Here is a 21,178-nt window from a genome sequence, read left to right as displayed (position 1 = left end):
ACACAAACACACACATAAAAATACCCCTCCAAAAAAGAGCATTCGAGTAAAAACATGTATGAATCCCTTTCCAAATTTTACTGCTTTTCTCACAGTTACAAATAATGTTAACGGATCTAGATTAACAGATCTAGATTAAAAAAAAAAACATCAGAACTGGGTAACATCTTTGGGCTTCTTAAGGGAAGGAGAAGCCAAAAGAAATGCACTATCATAGCAGAATCATTCCTCTCAACCCTTAATACCAACTAGTTAACACCCATAAACTGTATGCAAGATCTCCTTTTATAAAAACCTTCGCATGTTCTTGACTAAATGAGTACAAGGTCAAAAACCGTATGTGATGTATAAACCTTAAATGGATCCTGGATGGTGAAAAAAGTATCAAAATATCAGCTACAAAAAGCAATTGTGAGACAATAAGGAAATTTGAATATGTAACAGATATTTGATGATGTAATTTTGTTAATTTTCTCAGATGTGATAATGGTATCGTGGTTATTAGGAGAGAGTCCTTATTTAAGTATTTAGCAGGGAAAAGTAACACATGCAACTTACTTCAAATGTTTTAGATTAAAAAGTATACAAAGAGAAAAAAATAAAGTAACAGGCAAAATGTCAATTATTGGAGCCATGTAGAGTATATGAGTGATTACTATACTTCTAAAAAATTCTTTGTTTGAAATTTTTCGAAAAAGTTCGAAGTTGGTGGAAACCAACCATCCCAAGCAATGTGAAACTTAAACTTGGGTAATATATGAAAAGACCTAGTGATTCTTAAACTAAATTTTTCTTTGTAGCAGTTTCCTGCTGATTTCTTAAGAGTTCAAATAATACTCTTTGAATCTGGGTGTTTTAAAATTCTTTTGTGTAGCTAAAGCAAGAATTTGCTAAAGCTTCTCTTTTTACACACAGAAACACAGCCGCGCTGGTCCAAGTGAGTTTCCTAAAAAGTATTTTGGAGCAGTAGTTCTAACCAGCAGATCTTAACATTTTTTAGAATCTTGACCTGTTGGAGAAACTCATGAAAGCTATGAAGCTTCTCCCCTTGAAAGCACACAGACCCCAAATTCTGTATACAATTTCAGGTTCCATATATCGTTTCTAAAGCCTGTGCATGAGGTAAGAACCTTTGCTTACCCTTTTCTGAGTGAGCTGCTGAGAATACTAAAGATGAATAAGGTCGTTTTGCGCGTAAAATTTAAATGAGTTGAAACAATAGCTCTTTCGCAGACGTAAAAGTTCTGTGGTAAACTTTCTGCTTTATGTGAAAGGCAGACATACAGAAGTTTTTTGGTTTTTTGTTTTGTTTTGTTTTGTTTCCGTTTTTCAAGTGTAAAGCCAAATACGGCATTCACAGCTTGCGCTCCTCTGGCGGCTGTTAAATTGGCAGAAACCCACTTTTCAAAGAACAAAATGTCTTCCTACGTGCCAAACGCAGTGCCGGTACATCTCTTGCCGGTATCTAGACTATACCAGCAGCAGCGACTCCAGGGGCTTCGCTTCTCCTTGTACCCGCTCGAAAGAAGCCGACAGTTCCAACCTCAGAGCCCCAAATCCCAGGAAAGGATTGTGGGTATTGTAGTCCTCTGCATACACGCCCCAGACGGTTAGGTTGCGTTGCAGAGACTACGAAAGAATCACACTGCTTAGCATACGGAAAGTCAATCCTTGATACCCTAAGCAACGAAATAAAATAACGCTGACCGAGTCGGAAGACGATCCTCGAACTACGTGTCCCAGTGTGCTTTGCGTCCCCGAGCCGGCAGTGTGGCCACTGCGCCTGCGCCCGCCCAGCCAGTTAACTTGCGTCGGGAAAGCTGCAATCCCCACTGGTGCCGGCAAGGTAGAGACCAAAGCTGAGAGTCGACCGCCGCCGCAGCGGAGGAGCAAGGGAAGGATGTGGGTTTTTGGTTATGGGTCCCTGATCTGGAAGGTGGACTTCCCTTATCAGGACAAGATGGTCGGATACATCACAGGCTACAAAAGGCGCTTCTGGCAGGGAAGCACCGACCATCGCGGGGTCCCCGGCAAGGTGAGGCGCCAGTCCCCCAACCCTTACTGCCCTCGGAGCGTCGCTCCCCAACTCCTACCCCAGCTTTGCTGGACCTACACCCCAACGTTTCTGAGGGTGTAGTTTCCTCGGCCACCTGCCCCCTACCTCTCTCCCAAACCAAGGGCACTCCTTCCGAAGCCACTTGAGATGCGGGTGGTTAGTTTCTTGAGGAAACAAAAAACGTGGACACAAGCACACAAGCTCGCACAAGGCTGACGTGCTGGGAGGGGGCCCCATCTCTTGGCAACCTCTGCCAAAAAAAAAAAAAAAAAAAACAGGCGGGAAGATCAATCTTCGTGTCACCACGGAGTTGAAATACCAAAATCAACTTGCACATTCAACTTTTTATCAGTTAAAATTGTTGGCATTTCTGCATTCTGGCAGACTTTCATTGGTTTCAGTTTAAACGAGCATGTTATTTCTGAGGTTTTTTGTATCCTGCCAAAGGTTTTATTTTATGACACCTAAGGTCAAAGAAGAACTATTTTCCAAAATTATCTCCGGTTATTAAGGAGCTTACTTTGATCACTTACTTCGGTTGTCAGGTACCGGCAAAGTTAAATGAGTTCCTGGTTTGTTACTTGAGTAACACAGTACCCATTACTGTATCCAACATTATTTTAATATTTCCCCATGTTTCTCCTCTTTCTCCTCTAAATTATGAATGTGAAATGGAAGTTCTTTGATCCATTTTTCAGTCATACAAAGACATTCATCCCAAAATATGTGTACAGAGAACTAGTAGCAGCTCACTGCTTATGCAAATCAGCCTTGTATTGGCTTCAAAACAACCAATCCACAAAGAAGACTAAGTTTTGGGTAACAATTCGGATACCATAAATACGTGTTTTAGTTAATCTCCTAACTTTTGGAAGGGTACAAAATTTTTTATTGTTTATATGTTCTTTAAAGTACTCAGAGTTATATGAGCTTGATTACTGTTTTTTAAAAAGAAATTAATATTGGCCCCAAAACACAATATTTAAAATGCTAGAATCTGGCTTTAAGGTAGGCAGATGACTTGAAAACAGGAAAGTAGGGGAAATGCACATTGGTAAACCAACAGAAACTTAATGGCAAAAATTTCTTCAAGAATACTATAAAACGGGCACCTGGCTGGCTCAACCGGTAGAGCATGCAAGTCTTGATTTTGCGGTTGTAAACTTGAGCCCCACAATGGATGTAGAGATTACTTAAAAATAAAATCCTCTTTTAAAAAAAAAAGTTATAAAACAATATTTAAGACTTTAAAGAATTGAGTAAAATGAAACTTGTTAATAAAACTAAGTGAAGTAAAATGCCTTTTGAGTTGTCAGATATGAACAATTAAAATTTCTATTAAGAGAAAAGCCTTAACCCAGCCTCCAAATTTTAATAACCATTTAAGTGTTAAATGCTTACAAATATGATTTTGTTTTTTGTTTATTTTGTTTTGTTTTTAGAGAGAGAAAGAGCATCTGCACACGAATGGGGGGGCGTGGGTAGGGGCAGAGGGAGAGGGAGAGAGCCTCGTGCATGCAGACTACATGTCCAGCACAGAGCCTGATGACGGGCTTGAGCTCACCACCCTGAGATCATGACCTGAGCCAAAATCAAGAGTCTTACGCTTAACTGACTGAGCCACCCTGGAGCCCCATAAATATGGTTTTAATAGCATATTTTACTACTCTAGGTTTTTGGGGTTTACGATTTTGATTATTTATTTGAGAGAGAGAGAGAGCACCAGCAGGGGTCAGAGGGAGAGGGAGAAACAGACCCGACATGGGGCTTGATCTCAAGACCCTGGGATCATGACCTGAGCCGAAGGCAGATGCTGAGCCACCCAGGTGCCCCTATACTCTAGTTTCAATCAAAATGTATGATGTGTTTGTTATATAGCACATTGAGATATGTACACTGTTGGACTAGAACAATAAGAAGTTGTCGAGTAAATGCAACAGCCATGATTCTTTAAAAGAAGAAAGGAGCTATAAAAGCCAGTATTTTTTTACTTCTATTTACTAAAATATAGGGCAGGTAAGGTAGGAGCCAGGGAGACTGCAATGGCTAATAGTTTTACACCTACTTTTATTTAAAGGATCCATCCTAGCAAATTAAAGGAAAGTCTAAGTAACAAACGTTTTCTAAGTATACTGTTCTGTTGTGGCTCAGTCATTGGGCATCTGCCTTTGGCTCAGGTCATGATCTCTGGGTCCTGGGATCGAGCCCCACATAGGGCTCTCTGCTCAGCGGGTAGCCTGCTTCTCCCTCTCCCACTCCCCCTGCTTGTGTTCCTTCTCCTGCTCTGTCTCTCTCTGTCAAATAAATAAAATCTAAGAAAACAAAAATGGAAAGAACATTATTTACTTAACATTTTTTTATAGTAGATCACCAGCTTTATATAAATCTTAACTGTCAAACAAGAATACAAAAGGCTACAGAGATATCCAGCAAATTAGAAGAATGACATGGATATTTTATAGGACTATGTTTTTTACAGCAGCATATGCTCCTACTAAATTAGTCATCATTACATATGAAATGTGGTATTATTAAACAAATGTTAGGCTCATTTCCACACACTGCAATGTGACATTTGTGGAAAAATACCAAACCTACTTGCTTTATTCAATTATGCTTTCTTTTTAGCTTCATTAAACTTTAATTTCTTCCTAAATTTTATTAAGCATCTCATTTATATATAACAAAGCTAGCAGCATCTCACCAAATTAAGGATTCATTTAAATGTGAACATTGTTTTCACAGCACAGAGAATATATTTCAACTTCAAAAAGAAACATTTTAACACAAGAGATAATCATGAACATTTACTAAATCTCTAACTGTTCTAGATCTAGAAAAATTACTCATTACTCAAAGCACCCATAATGGCCCATATTTCACGATATCCTCCAATACTATTCAGCTTCAAAGACCCCTTCTTTAGTTTCAGTACCCTAAAAAAGCTTTCATGTGATTTACAAATGTACACTGTTTCTCAATAACATTTATTTTAGGGACAAAAAGTTTAAGTTTTAGAAAATATTTCCAAGGGGTGCTGGGTGACTCAGTTGGTTGAGTATCCGACTCTTGATTAGAGCTCAGGTCATGACCTCAGGGTTGCGAGTTCAGCATGCCAGCTCCCCGCTCAGCAGGGACTCTGCTTGAGATTCTCCCTCTCCCTCTGCCCCACTCTTGCTCTCTCTCTAAAATAAATAAATCTTTACAAAAGAAAATATTTCCAAGTAAATTTATCAGTAGTGCCAAAAGTCCATGTCTGTATCATCTATAGGCAATCAAAGGGAGTCTGTTTATTTCCCCTTAAAACGATTCCTTATGTTTTCTGTTTCAACTGCCACCACCTAAAGTCCAGGACTTCCCTCTTTCAACAATTACTACTGACCACTTACATATACAAGTAGGAGACACCTATGCAAACAACAATACCTGACAAGTACCACAGCGAAGTGAATAAAAGGAGAAATGAGAGTTTAGAAGGAGCTGCTACAGAGTTGCCCGGGGAGTCACCAAGCCTTTATGGACGGAATGGCAGGAGGATATCCCACAGATATAAAAGGAAGGGCATTCCACACTGAGTACTGGTATATACAAAGATATGAATGTTTGTAAAAGTTACAAATAAATCAGTACAGCTTGAGGGGGAAAGTGGTAAGAAATGAGGTTTGTAGTAAAGTCATGCTGAGGAATTTTTATTTTATCCTGTAGAATACTATAACCCTGAAAAATTCAAAGCACAGGAGTGAGTGGCCCAATGTTTGCACTAGAAAGTCATTCCATAGCCAAGAAGTGAACAAACTAGAGGTAAACAAAACTAGAGGGAGGCAGTGAGGTCCCTAAGGAAGGCACTGAAGGATGCAGAGGAACCAGATACAGAAGAATCAAAAGACAGAGCTACCAAGAATTGATGACTGGGCTGGATATAAGGGGAAACAAGGAAAAGGCGAGTACAGAACTTGTCACCTGGACCACTAACATTTCTTACTCAAAAGTCTACTTCCTTCCCACTCTAACTTGCATACTATATACTTTACCACTCGGATCTTCCCCATTCACTTCTTTTATCATACGAGTCATCCATTTCTCAAGTGCTACAGTAGCTCCTATTTCTCCCAAATTTCATTGGCTTCTTATGTTCCATTGTCCCCTAGCTTCACCTCCACTCTGGCTTTTCAAATCTGACTATCCTGTTTCTCCAGTTATCTTTCTGGATCATCTCCTTTATATGTTGGGGCCAACTGCTAAAGTCAGACACTTAGCCTGTAGTCTTGCCTCTAGGTCCACACTAGAGGTCCACTCTTGTGAATTATGCCCTTTTGCCAGAATTTTGTCTTTCTTTATGACCACCAAGACTCAGAATTCTTACTGCACTTATACAGTACATCTTAGCCCTTAAGTGTTCTTCTATTTCACATGTTAAGTTCATGTTCCAGAATTACAATATAAGCTCTTGAAAGCAAGAATCAAGGTTTTATTTTCTCTACAACATAGGTAGGTATTCAGTAAATAGCTCCTAATTCACTCTAAAGTTGAAAGTAATATGGTAATACCTACATCAATATATGTATCCTCATTGTAGCATTTTCTTAAATAGAAAACAAGTCAAATCTCAATGCCCAACAACACAAAAATGTTTATATTATAGCTCACTGATGATACATTATGCAATTATTAAAATGTATGAGATTAACAAGAAAATATAATTAAATAAGAAACATAATCCAAAATCCCATGTTTTCCATGGTTACAAATTGTCTATACAAATAGACAGACTAGAGGAAACAGCAATGAAGATGACACAAATATATGAATGATTTATGATTAGTATGTGCTAGAACAGTGGGCAAACAAATGTTAAAACAAAAATGTTAAAATGCTTACAATTCAGCATTCTCACTAATGATGCTAACATGTCAATAGATACATAGCCTTTCGCACTAAATAGGAAGCGTACTTAAAAAAAAAAAAAGCAAATTCTCAGAGAGCTCCAGACCTACAGGATCAGAAACTCTGGGACTGTGGCTAAGTAATATGTTTATCAACCCTCCAGGTAATTTTGATCTACACTAAAGTTTGAGAACCACTTTCCTATTAGAGGAAAGCACTCTGGAAGAACATGTTTGTTCCCTAACAAAACTATAGGAATCTGACCAGAACTTTTATTTATAATTGCTTCTCCCTTTACCTTTCATTTTAGATGAGCCTTAGTCACAGGTGTGTTTTTTGATATATCAATTTTAAGTCAATATAGCTAATATATACAAATTGAAAGGAATCTTTTAGAAAAGATAAGGTATATTTTCTTAGTTAATCCACTTGAAAATTTATCATAAAAAATAAGTGCTAAGAAAGTGTTTAGTATGAACAAATGAAATTAAAGTATTCCATGTCAACAACAAATTGCTAATGCTCGGTTAGTTGAAAAACTGATTCAGAAAAAAAAAACTTTTTTTTTTTTTTTTTTTTACTTTTTTTAAAACAGCCTGGAAGAGTTGTGACTCTTGTTGAAGATCCTGGGGTATGGTATAATTATTCTTTTTTGTATAGTCTTTAATCATATAAAATGTTGAGATGTTTCTCAGTTTTAATAATCAATGAAATTCTATCAACAGTCATCACAGTCAGTTTGAATACTAGGTCTAGAATTCATCTCTGTATTTGTTGTGTTTCTTTTCAACTGTTGGGAAAAGTTGGAATGCAGACTGAAAGGTAGACAACAAAATAAAACCAAATGGTATGTAGTCTCATTTTTTTTTTAAAGATTTTATTTATTTATATATATACTATAGAGAGAGACACAGCGAGAGAGGGAATACAAGCAGTGGGAGTGGGAGAGGGAGAAGCAGGCTTCCCGCCGAGCAGGGAGCCCGATGCGGGGCTCGATCCCAGGACCTGGAATCATGACCCGAGCTGAAGGCAGACGCTTAACGACTGAGCCATCCAGGCGCCCCTCATTTTCTTTTTTTTTTCATTTTTCTTTTCTTATTCAGTTTATTGACTAAGAATTAATGGAGCCAGCCCTCAGACAGCCAAACTGCTACTAAGAATCAAATGGAACCCTTAAAATTCTCCTCACATTTGCTAGGAGTCTACGATTCTCAGCAAAAATCCCAGTCAGGAATTATCACTTTCTAATTGCCTAATTTTATTAATAGCACAATAGGTTTTTAAAGAGATCTGGAGCACTAGAAAACAAATTTACCTGATAGTCCTCTGTTTTCTTTTTTTTTTTTTTTAGTCCTCTGTTTTCTTAAATATTTTAAATCATTTCATTGATGTACAGATACAAACTTTTATATTTTGAAGTTAAGGATTTAACTTTGGAAAGAACTTTGATATACAAAGAATAAGCAGCTATCAACAGCAGATGATAATGGTGAAATAGTGAAATGAAATGCTTTCATAATTTGCATTAGGAAAAGCATATATAAAAATGGCTTCAGGGTGCCTGGCTAGCCCCGTTGGTACAGCATGCGACTCTTGATCTCAAGGTCCTGAGTTTAAGCCCCAAGTTGTGAGAATGGAGCCTACTTAAAAAAAAAAAAAAGTTTCAAACTGGTAACCATAACTCTTAATTAAAGTTAATATACAGCACTTCGTTTCTATAGAATGTTGAATTCACTCAAGAAGATACTTAGCAACCTAAAGTTTAGTCTTTAAAGTTAATAATAAAAGGTTGTGAATAAACTAGAGAATCTATACTACAAACTGTAAATCCTGCTTATATCACAGATATTTTATTAATACATACACACACACAGACACAAAACCTCTGCAGCCAAACTATACTGTTTTTACTGATACTTTGTAAACAAACTAAACAATAGAGGAAATCAGCATTTTAAAATTCTTCATTCTGAATAATTTCTTTGCACACTAGGTTACTTATCATTGTTTAAGTTTTAAAAAATTATGTCTTTTAACTAGTGGGACTGAACAAAATATCAGGTGTTTATTTGGTCATTAAAAATAGAGTTCTAGGGACGCCTGGGTGGCTCAGTCATTAAGTGTCTGCCTTCAGCTCAGGTCATGATCCCAGGGTCCTGGGATCGAGTCCCACATTGGGCTCCTTGCTCAGTGAGGAGCCTGCTTCTCCCTCTCCCTCTACTGCTCCCCCACTTGTGCTCTCTCTCTGACAAATTAAAAAAAAAAATTTTTTTTTTTAATTCTAAGTTTTAAATCCATAAACATTCACTAATGGTATAGGGCAGTGGTTTCCAAACTGCTTCATGGAGTGTTGTAGCCACTCTGAAGCCTACCTGAGGGGCTGTAGTGGATATAACTGCTGGGTGCTGGTTGGGAGGGCTCTGATACCCCAACCTGCTTCAGCTAGCATCACTTATCTTTTTTACATATCAGGTGTTCCCTTGTTTGCAGAAAGGGTTCTGTGTTTTAAAAGCTCTGTAAAAAAGTAATCAACTACTTAAAGCCATCGCAAATTCATTTTATTTGTTCATTTTTTCACTGCAGGAACTTTCAAATATCCTTTGTAAGTTACTCCATTCAGAATACTAAATGGCAACCTCTTTTGTTGAGCTGGTACCTCTCAGTGCACTTTAAGTAATGCAAAACTACACGGACTTTTTTTTTTTAAGATTTTATTTATTTGACAGAGAGAGACACAGCAAGAGAGGGAACACAAGCAGGGGGAGTGGGAGAGGGAGAAGCAGGCTTCCCGCCAAGCAGGGAACCAGATGCGGGCTCGATCCCAGGATCAGGACTTGAGCCAAAGGCAGACAAACTTAACTGACTGAGCCACCCAGGTGCCCCAAAACTATACTGACTTCTAAGAATATACAAGATACTTTCTTAGAGCACAATATATCTTCACCTATTTTAGCACTGTAAATACTAAATATTGTATATTCATTTTTCAACAGGGTTGTGTTTGGGGTGTTGCTTATAGACTGCCAGTAGGAAAGGAAGAAGAAGTAAAAGCATACCTTGACTTCAGAGAAAAAGGAGGCTACAGGACCACGACAGTCATTTTTTATCCAAAAGATCCTACAACAAAACCATTCACTGTGTTGCTATACATAGGAACATGTGATAATCCTAATTATCTTGGTCCTGCACCTCTAGAAGACATTGCTGAACAAATTTTTAATGCAGCTGGTCCAAGTGGAAGAAATACAGAATATCTTTTTGAACTTGCAAATTCAATTAGGAACCTTGTGCCAGAAGATGCAGACGAGCATCTTTTCTCTTTGGAAAAATTAGTAAAGGAACGTTTAGAAGGAAAACAGAACCTCAATTGCTTATAAAGACGTAATCACTGACTTTTCCAAACAAGCAGAGCTTTTAGTCTTCAGAGAAAAGCTATAGCCTCATGCACGCTGGCAATATGATTTGGAAACATGTTTACTTGAAGGTCTTATTTATTTTTAATGTTGCAGTCAAGATATGATCAAAATGCGCAGTTTAATTTCATGTATCCTGAAACATAAATATTTAAAATACTGGGATATAAAGAAAAAATTCAAGTTTTAATAATATAATGGTTTCCTAACTATATGATATTGAACACTGGCTCATAAGAAGTGAGTTCTTTAGAAAAATACAATGAAGGACTCAGTTCAGAGCTTGTTTTTATCAGAGTAAAAATAATTCTGTTGTTTCATATCACAAAACTATTTTGAAGTTGTAGAGAATTAAACCAAAGTCCAGTAAATATAATAAGGTAATATCTTCAATATATTCCTATACGATAATTGTGTAACCATGGTTTAAAATATATAAACTTAAAATAATGTGTAGTTAGAAATACATGGTAATTAGACAAGATTTCAACCTTCATTGTGAATTTCCTTGTTCGGGTATTAAATAAGACCCTTTCCAATGTAAGTCAAAAAGACTGGCATTTTTAACATAAAAATTTCCTTGGAATTATAATGTACTCTACCTCCCCTTTTTTGAATAAATGCATTTTACTACATGGAAAAAAACTCATTCAGCTAAAAAGGCACAAATTACATTATACGAATCATGTCCACTAACAATGCAGTATGCCATTCAGTCACTTTGTATCAATCTTATACTGAAACTTAAAGAGAGATGGCCTTTCTGATATTACAAATTAACAGAAACATACATATAATGAAAGTCTGGTGTTTGAAATGACCTTTAGAATTGTAGTTTTTTTTTTTTTAAACTACTAAGGTGGCATTACCTAATCATTTGCTACACAGGCTTTTTTTTCCTTCTTATATCTTGTCACCAAAACAAAGGTATCCACTTAGTACTGTTGATGATGCTACTCAAATAGGAAAGTTACATGTGCATTATTAACTCATGTAGAACTTAATTCTAATCAAGATAATCTGTGTTATAGGTTCCTTCTTTCTCAATAGGACAGTCTCTCTCAAATCTTTTAACATAAAAAGAATTTCAGAGTCCAGAGTGCCCATTACACTATGGAACCCACTTTAACATAAGAATTTCAGTGTCACATTAAATTTATGAAACTTAATAAAAACTCTTCAAACCCCAGCATAACTAGTATTAATACAGAAAATTTTCACATTAAACAAAGTCATCCTACACAGTAGGAAAAGTAGTCCTTTCCATATTTTTCTTATTAACACCTAACTTGGTAATTTCCTCAGCTATATAACTATTTTAAATGATTTCCCAACATTTTCAATATTAGTTTTCCAGAAGGCATTTCACTTGTCCTGTAAAACAAGAAAAGGAGTTAACATTCATTAATGAGTATCTCATAAAGATATGCTAGGCACTTTACACATGGAAGCATTTTCTGGGTAACTTCTCTGAGCTTATTTCCATAGTACCTTGCACAGTTACACACATATGTTAAGTAGCAGAAATCCAGGTCTCTCTCACTCTAAAACACAAGACCTTTCTACAGTATATTTAAAAACCCACCTGAACTTCACCATCTTCACCATCCACCATCTTTTTTTCAGGAGGTAAACAAAACTAATTGTTTTGTATAATGAAATAGTATGTAGCTTGTTACATAAGGATGTTAGAGTTAATTTTGATAGATGTATATCAATTCCCACAAATATAATGCGCCAATCCAAGATTCACATTCTATAGCGCAGAATCATGTAGGTGAATTCAGAAATACAGCCTTTCATTTTACAAACAAACCTAAGTCCAAAGGAGTTTGGGACGCCCCAAAGTGATTCTTCTACCATTTAATATATAATTGTTACAGAATATAAAGGGCAAGAGATAACTTTGGGATCCCCATTTATATGTCTTTCTAGGCTTTCAGTTACAAGTCAGACTAGAAAATATGTGACATATTACATATGGTGTACCATAAACATTTATAAAGAGGGCATATTCCAAAGAGCCCAGAAACGGGGATATTTATATTCACTGGGATGGGGAGAAACAGAGCTAAAATGGAGAAGGTTAAACAGTACTTTAATTATTAGAGAGAAGCTAGGGTTTGAAGCCTCCCAGCTAGAAGGAATCATAACAGGTACCAAGTTACCTAGAGCCTAACTTATTTTTGTTCACAAAACTGTCTCTCTTTACAGTCCTTGGATCTCACTTTGAAAGCATTTTCTCTCATTCCTCCCTAATCACACACAAAACTCAAGACTCATTCCTCAGAGTACAACTACTAGTTCAGTTTCAAGTTTTAGGAATTTGGAAAAGGTATGAGTGTAAACCCTGTATTGAGAAAAGAAACTTTTAATATAAATCTCTAATGGAGTGGATTTTTTTAAAGTAGGTCTTTACACTCCTACTGCAGGCCACTACTAACGTTTCCCTTTCCCACTCCCAGGAAAACATAGTCACTCTTTGATCTACCATGAACAGTAAGTACCATCTAGATAGCACCTCCATAGATAAAAGGCTACCAGTTAGGGAAACAAAGGTTTGTGATGTCAACTCCAAATATCTGAAAGTATGAATGTGACCCATTTCTTTAAGAAGGACTTTAAAAATTTAGCCACTGTCTACAGGATATGCATTTCATCTTAAAAAGGAATTTTTTTTCATTTTCTACTAATAAAATACCTGAAATGTGTATTATTTTACATCTTGAAGGTGCTCCTTTAATATTAATATATGTAAAGCATTATGCAATACCTGATGTAATAATATTACCTAGTATTACTTTACATTATATATCCAGAGTATATGGGTTTAGCATCTCTTTGAGATTCATAATGATTACAATCATGCCTATAATTTAAGAACCACATTTGGTCTATTAGAAATTTTTCAAACATTTTATAGTCAACATTTCGTTCCATTATATTAGATTTCTCTTTTCCATGGATACATAGCTTTTAAATCATAACTTTGGAACAGTTGTGCATATCAATGCACCATACTGCTATAATTTACCATCCCTGATTCTTTCAAAGTCAGTCAAATGATGGATGCACTTAAAATTCCCTCTCATCACATCATGTTAAAATCTACATATCAAATATTCCAATTATGCTTATCTTTTCTCACCAAAGATACTGTGACTATATTTTCTATGTATTTATTCAGCTCTCAACAATATATTTTTATGCATTTCTAAAGCCTTAAAATAAATTCACCCTAAGCATATATTAGAAACTCAAAGACTAGTGGGATGATTTTTTTTAACTCTGTGGCTACTTTTCAAAGAATTTTAACTTCTCAAGCAACAACTACTAAAATTATTCTTCTGTATGTCAAGATTATATGATAAAAATAAGCTTTATTGAATTTCAGGGGTTTTTTTCATTCTTCTTAAGGTTCATTTTCCCTTTCTCTAACATATATTCAGCACTAATCTCTTGGTGGTTTCATTTAATTGTACTAAAACTTCTTGTCTTTATAAAAAGTTTGACAACATATATACATACATTCTGTAACTGGAAAAACCACCACTTACCCCTAGAATTTCTTTTATTCTTCCAACTTTACTATCCTTCACAGAATTTTTTAACTACAGTGTTCTACTTCTCTATCAACTCCTCGTAATGCCCTTCCAATCTACCTTTGCTCTTGCTGTACTCACGGAATCAGTGTAGTCTCTGGTCTCCAATGACACTTTCCCTGATTTAACCCAAAGATCTCGGTTTCATCCTTTACAATTCTGATGCACCAGACACTAGTAAGCAAACATCTCATTTCACTAAAGCCAAAAAAGCAGAATATTTCACTGTATTTACATCTTAGATTTTTTATCAAATACACAAACTCACCAAGTCCTAGGTTTCAATTACCATCTTCATTGAGAAAACTTCCAATCTTTCTCAAATTCTTTATGACTCTATGTTTTATATGTAAGGTATCTCCAATTGAGCTACACAAGCACCTGAAATTTAGCATACTAAAAACAGAATTCATCTCTTTCTCCAAGGAGAAAAATTTTGTCCCACATTACCTCCCTACACGACACACATTAAATGTTGAACAATTGTTAGAACAGAAAATACAACAAACAGGTTTAAGATACTCATCAATTTACAAGCTTTTAGAGAAAATGAATATTTTCCCAACATACACAAAATTTTAAACTTTATTTTACTAAAACCTTTATATAACATTTCTTAATAACAAGTCAAAGAAAAGTTAGCAGGAAAGCACTGGAGACTATCTGTGATGTGGCTTGAAATATTAAGAGACCTATCCTTCAAGTACAAGCTGGAAGATTTCTCACTTAAAATGGGAACCTTATGATATAGCAAGAGTCAGAGTTTCTTACATCTTCTCCTTACCTCCAATCTCTTTTCTTCTTTCTAATACATTCTCTACTCTGCAATGAGAATTATGTTTCTAAAATATCGAACTAATCTGGTCAATAATCAAAAATGCCTCCCACAGCATACTAAACAAATTTCAAATTCTTTAATCTAGTATTCAACTTTTATAATATGGTGTCAGCATATTTGTCACATTTCACTTCCTACTAATGTACCCCACCCCATGCTCCAGTCACCCCATCCTCCTCATCAAGACCCAGCAAAAATGAGGGACTTGTGATAATGTGTCAAGCAGTAACTATGCACTAAGACTACCAAGATAAAAAGAGTACATTTGGTGGAAAGACATACAACCAAGCAAATCAATGTTACTTAGCATAAAGGCTGTGACAAAAAAATACAAGCAGGATACAGAACAGCAAATTATTAATTCAAACTAGTAAGATCAGAGAAAGCCTCATGGAAAAAAATAAATAGTTGCTCATGGATCAAAGAATAAAAATTAACCTTATGTAGCAAATACTATATATACCAAAATCTATTCTGTTGATACATATATTAATCCCCATTTTCTTAGATGATAAAAATGAGACACAAAACGAGTTTAAGTTAAACATAATAATAACTATGATTTATTGAATACTTACAATATACCAAGCACTATGCTAAACACGAAAAAGGATCAAAATGGAATTAAGGCTCTTAATTGAAAAAAAAAATTGTGAGAAAAGGCAGCTTTCTCATTTTGTACCTCCACTGGTAAGTTTTAACCTCAATGAGATTCTTTCCTAAACCAGGGAAAATTAAAGGGACAAAAAAGTATGATAAAAGAAAAAGGATTCATTTAATTACCCATACCCTACAGTCATAATTTTTTAAATTTCAACAAAAGTATCCTTTGCCCCATTTTCTCAATAGCATTAACTGATTTATTCAACAAATATCTATGAATTATCTACTCTGTATAAGACAAACTAAGGACAATCGTTTTCCTCCACTCTCTACCAAAATTCCACTAAAATGCATTCATCCATTCTAGAAGAGAGAAAACAGATGGGATTATTTTGGGATTAGGCAGTGCAGAAAAAACTGCAGTCTAAAACAAATATGAACAGCCCCACAAGAAGGCTACACCCACAGAGAAGACACTCCTGCCGGCAGAGCCTGGAGAAGTACCAAACCTGGAAATAACAAGAAGAGAAAGCTGGAGGGGTCTGTAGGATTAAAAATAGGAAGATTTAAAATAATAAATAAATAAACAAATAAATAAATAAAATTAGGATGATTAAAAGATGTGCATGGAACAGCCAACCTAAGACTCTTACCCCATTCCTTTACACATAGAAAGTCTATCAGCAACAATATCGGTTTCTAGCTAAAACATGTTTGTTTTTCTTAATTTAACAATCTACCCTGAAAGCAAAGAGCATCTTCATACTCCCTAACAAAACCTTCCTTATTTGGACATAGGCTGGAGGGATAGGAGGGCGCAGTTCTTTTCCTACATTTCATCCATGGACCCTAAAGTGAGGCCCAACAATTGGTACCATGCTCAAGAATCACTAATTTCTTTTTTTTTTTAAGGAAGAGCAAAAGCACAAGAAAAAAGGATGAAAATTAACAGCTGACCTGAAGGAAACACAGCTATTTCTGGGAACGGAAGATAAATGTTCAAAATTTATAAGTACTATCCTAAAAGAAATTCATGAAGGCACTGATTCCATTAAAAAAAGGGCACCTTCAGGGGTGCCTGGGTGGCTCAGTCAGTTAAACGTCTGACTTGGTTTCCACCCAGGTCATGATCGCAGGGTCTTGGGATTGAGCCCCGCTTCAGGCTCTGCACTCAACAGGGAGTCCGACTGAGATTCTCTCTCTCTCCCCCTGCCTCTCCTCCCACTCATACACATACACACGCTCTCTCCCTAAAATAAATAAATCTTTTAAAAAAAAAAAAGAGCAACTGCAATACACCTGAAACGAATATAACCATATCTTAACTACACTGGAATTGATTGATCCTCCATATTACTTAATTTTTTTTTCTTTTTGTCCTTTTTCTCAGTTTGGAAGAATCTCTCTAAATGGAATATCAAGTAGGACAGAGAAAATGGAGAGAGAAATAATAGAAGAAAATCTCCCAGAAGTGAACAAACAGAACTCATGGACTGCCATGAAGGATACATGAGAAAGTATCCACACCTAGAAACACTCTCATAAAATCATAAAACCAATGATAAAGAAAAAAAGTCTAATAAAATCTTCCAGATAAAAAAGCATATCACTTTGGAAAAAAGAGAACCAGACTGGCATTAGGCTTCTCATCAGATAAACTCTATAGAGGCTAGGAGGCAAAAGGACAATGTCTTCAAAGTCTTGAGCAAAACAAAATGATTTTGAACTATGAATTACATTCCCAAACAATTTAAATGAGAAGGCACTATAAGTGCATTTTCAGATATGAGGCCTGTGAAAATTAAATTACCTGCTTTATATCCTTTCTGGAAATATTATTGGAAATTAGTTATACTCTAACGACGTGGAGAAAAAAATCTGAGATAAAGGAGGACATGGAATAACACAAAACAGTAGTCTTGACCCAGAAGAGTGATACAAAGAAACCCCAGAATATAGATATGCTACAGACTTGGAAAGCAACTAGTATATATTAGAAGATGTTTGAGAGTTCAATGTATCTTCAAGAACAAAATTAATTCATTTTAGCAAACAGAGCAGAATTATTAGGAAACTAATAGGACACCTTAAGTGGCAGAGGAGTAATACACTTACACTACCTTCTCTGCAGTCTCAATTACAACTCCGGGCTTTAAAGTGAATAGTACTTGCATAATTAAAATATTTAAACAGTTTATAGGTTTTCAATATTTAAGAATCAACCTATAAACAGAACACAGAAGACCAGAATAAAATCACAGAATGTAGATATTATAAACATGTGATAATAGTAGATTGCAGAAGTAGTGAGAATGATAATAAAAGCTAACACATATTACATACTTAATATATATGAGGCATTATGCAAAAAAAAAAAAAAGGCTTACATGTAATAATTCATTGATAACAAAACGACAGCATTGAGTGGTGGCCAAAAGAATGGGTTCAGGAGCCAGACTGCTTGTAGTCTGATATCCAGTTCCACTGTTTACCAGGGTGATGGCCTTTGGCAATTTGCCATAGTTCATTAATATATTTATCTCATTTTATGACTTCTGAAATTGAGAGGAGTCTCACACTCGCTGGCATGTCATAAGTTTAACTGACAGCAGTTACTTTCTTTCTTAGTAGTACTACAAAATAACAGTGAGCCTTAAAATAGATGGCAAAGGGGGATTGTTGCAGTTTAAAAGACACTTTAAGACAACAATCGAATGCAAGGCATGAACTTTGAACACTGAAAGGGAAAAAAGGTAAATAAATTGTAAAAATTGAAATCATTGACATTTTTCCAAGATGCAATAGTAGTATACATCTTAGGTTATACAAGAGTCTCCTTTTCTTGGGGCACCTGGGTGGCTCAGTCGTTAAGTGTCTGCCTTCAGCTCAGGTCATGATCCCAGGGTCCTGGGATCAAGCCCTGCATCGGGCTCCCTGCGGGCTCCCTGCTCCGCAGGAAGCCTGCTTCTCCCTCTCCCACTCCCCCTGCTTGTGTTCCCTCTCTTGCTGTGTCTCTCTCCGTCAAATAAATAAATAAAATCTTTAAAATAAAATAAAACACTATCTTCTTTTTAAAAAAAAAAAGTCTCCTTTCCTTAGTCCTTTTTTCAATGTCCAGGCCAGTGGTCTTGTACAAGTTGCCACACTTGGGATTTGATTATTTTTTTAGGTTTGGCAAGAATACAACATATGTATTGTTGTACACCAGAGAAACACATACAAGATTGACATGTGCACCTGTGTATTTGCTGTATTCTGTCACCTGTGTTTGTGTTATATTTTAACCAAAAGAATGTCTGAAGGCCAAAAGCTTTTCCTTTATTTTTCCCAAAATGTGCATCCCAGTTCTCTTATGTCTTCTTTCTTACTACTGCAGAGTAAATTATATTCAAAGGAGGATCTGGAGGGGAAAAAATCAGTACTGGAAATGAAGAGAAAAGGACAATTATGTTCTTAGGCAGCCTCTGGAGTAATTAGTGCTACACAACCTCAGAGTGCATACCAGCTGTTCAGCTAAGCTTTGTTTTTACTGGTTTTGCCTTTTCTATGTCTAAATGAGAAACAATAAAGAGATTTTGGGTAACTTTTAACTTAAAGCCCAACTGTTTGGTTCTCATTTGTGACTCATAAAAATTTCAACTGAAAAAAAATTTTTTAGTTTTATTCAGGCATATTTTATAGTGTGGCATAAATATATTAACTTTATGTGTGTGTGAATTATATTAGAATATTGTATTAACTTGTGTCTCAGTTTCCTCATCAGTAAAATGGGGAAAACAATAAAACCTACCTTTTGGTTATTAGGAGGGCTAAATCAATTAAATAAGTTTGTTATCTATTAAGTGCTTAAAAGAGTGCCTGGACACAACATCTGGTACATGAATAGAATAAAGAAAGTGAATCATCATTAGTTCTTACATCTTACCATTTGTTATTTTCTCCATTTGAAGGATAAGAAAACTGAGCTCGAAAGAGGTTAAGTAACATTCCCAACATCAGACATGTGGTTAGATGGTAGAGCTGGGATCAGAATCTAACTGGCCTAACTCCTAAGCCTCTGCTCCTAACCACCTCACTGTTCAGTTGCATAGTTTGTATATAATTATTTATTCAGCCATAGCCTTATTGTTGAAAAATCAGAGAGCCAAAAGTTTTTTTCACCACTACAGATAATGACACAACGAATATCTTTGTACCTACATTCTTATGTATCAGGGCAAATCCAAAAAGTAAAATCACTAGGCCAAAGGTTTACACATTTTTAATTTTAACAGAAATTACTAATTTTAACACATTTATTAAAGCAGGTCTATCTTTCCCTTTTACAGTATCTGGATTTCCTATCTTACTAAAAAATGTCATCTCTATTCCAGTTATACAAATATTCTCCTCATCTCTTCATATAGATATATATATTTAACTCATTTACAATTTAGTTTTTGTGTATTTTATGAAAAGGGGATCTAGTTGGTTTACTTATAAATGGATGCAAATTATACTAGCAGCATTTATTAATTAAAACATCCTTTTCCCTCCAGGGTGAAATGTCACCCTTGGCACATTTTAAACTCCTTTGTCATTCCCAAACTCCCTGCCGGTATTCAAACCAAATTACTTTTGATCTCAATAAGTCTTGGGCTCATGTTTTCTTCATCCACTTAAAACAGGCCTTTCCCAGCTCTGTAAATCCAAATCCTACCATCTGTTAAGGTCCAATACAAATGCCAGGACTACTTTAGTGTTTCTACCCTTCCTTCCTCTCATCCCTCGCTAGAGGTAATCACCCCCTCCTTTGAATGTCCACAATACTTTATCTGTACAGTACTTCTCTAACAATACCTCTCACTTTTAATATAATTAGTTACATACAAGTCCTACCTCCCTTTCTAGGTGGTAACATTTTGATGGACTTGATCTATATCTGTATCATTTTTATAGCACACTTAGTACTTAGGACAGTGCCTCCAAACCATATTTGTTAGTTGAATAACTGCACAACCTTGTTGATCCCTCCCCAGGATCTGTAGGTCTGCAACTAAGGAAAATTGCTGCATTAAGACTGAACTCCCTTATATGCAGAAAAGGGTAGCTTTGCCAAATAAAGGGGAATTTTTCCGTAATCGATGAATCAGAAAGTTAAAATAACTGAAATTTAAACTCGCATATACTGTACCACGTTTACATGAGAAAAAGTAAAAGACTATTAAATGAAGTAGTGTTGACTATTTTTTCAAAATAACAACTTCTAGGCTATGATGTGTTTAGTACAGATTCAGAACAATCTTCTACATATTTACATCCAAATCTTCTATGATGATAACCAATGTGCATAATAGTGAAATTAGTGCAAGGTAAGATTAAATGCCTTATGAATCATCAAAGATACAATACAAACAGAACCATCTGTACTATAAGCAAAGTAGGTATTCACTATATTGCCAATTTCTTGGAGTGCTAGAAAGGACCTTTCTAGCCCCTAAATATCTTCTCAATCAGTGAGCTATCACCTAAAAATTTATCATGAATATTGACGGTTTTCATTTAAGAGTCTAAACCAGTGGTTCTCAACCATGGGCCGTTTTGCTTGCCAGGGGACATTTGGCAGTATCTGCAGACATTTTTGGTTGTCACTACTGAGCAGGGGAGGGATTTCTACTAGCATTTAGTGGACCACATGCCAGGGATACTACTAAACATCATACAGTGCCCAACACAGCCCCACACAACATAGGATCATCTGGCCCAAATGTCAATAGTGCCGAGGCTGAGAAACTCTGGTCTA

The 21,178-nt window shown here is 35.9% G+C and overlaps 2 protein-coding genes across 2 annotated transcripts in view; one reads left to right on the top strand and one right to left on the bottom strand.

Annotated features, from left to right (window-relative positions):
• ASB3 (ankyrin repeat and SOCS box containing 3) overlaps window positions 1–21,178 on the bottom strand; it is a 104,355-nt gene that overhangs the window by 79,425 nt on the left and 3,752 nt on the right.
• CHAC2 (ChaC glutathione specific gamma-glutamylcyclotransferase 2) lies at window positions 1,826–11,938 on the top strand. Its single transcript, XM_027623020.2, has 2 exons — window positions 1,826–2,035; window positions 9,934–11,938. The coding sequence occupies exons 1-2, from the start codon at window positions 1,901–1,903 to the stop codon at window positions 10,315–10,317; spliced, it is 519 nt and encodes a 172-aa protein (XP_027478821.1). The 5' UTR covers window positions 1,826–1,900; the 3' UTR covers window positions 10,318–11,938.

This window comes from Zalophus californianus, chromosome 8, assembly GCF_009762305.2.
Source record: "Zalophus californianus isolate mZalCal1 chromosome 8, mZalCal1.pri.v2, whole genome shotgun sequence".
Lineage (NCBI taxonomy): Eukaryota > Metazoa > Chordata > Mammalia > Carnivora > Otariidae > Zalophus > Zalophus californianus.
Note: the sequence above shows the minus strand (reverse complement) of the source record. Positions and strands in the feature narration are given on the sequence as shown.

Excerpts from the sequence above, each read along its gene's own strand:
- CHAC2 (XM_027623020.2), top strand. The coding sequence starts at position 1,901 with ATGTGGGTTTTTGGTTATGGGTCCCTGATCTGGAAGGTGGACTTCCCT. Across the intron at positions 2,036-9,933 it reads ATCGCGGGGTCCCCGGCAAG|GGTTGTGTTTGGGGTGTTGC; the intron begins GTGAGGCGCCAG and ends ATTTTTCAACAG.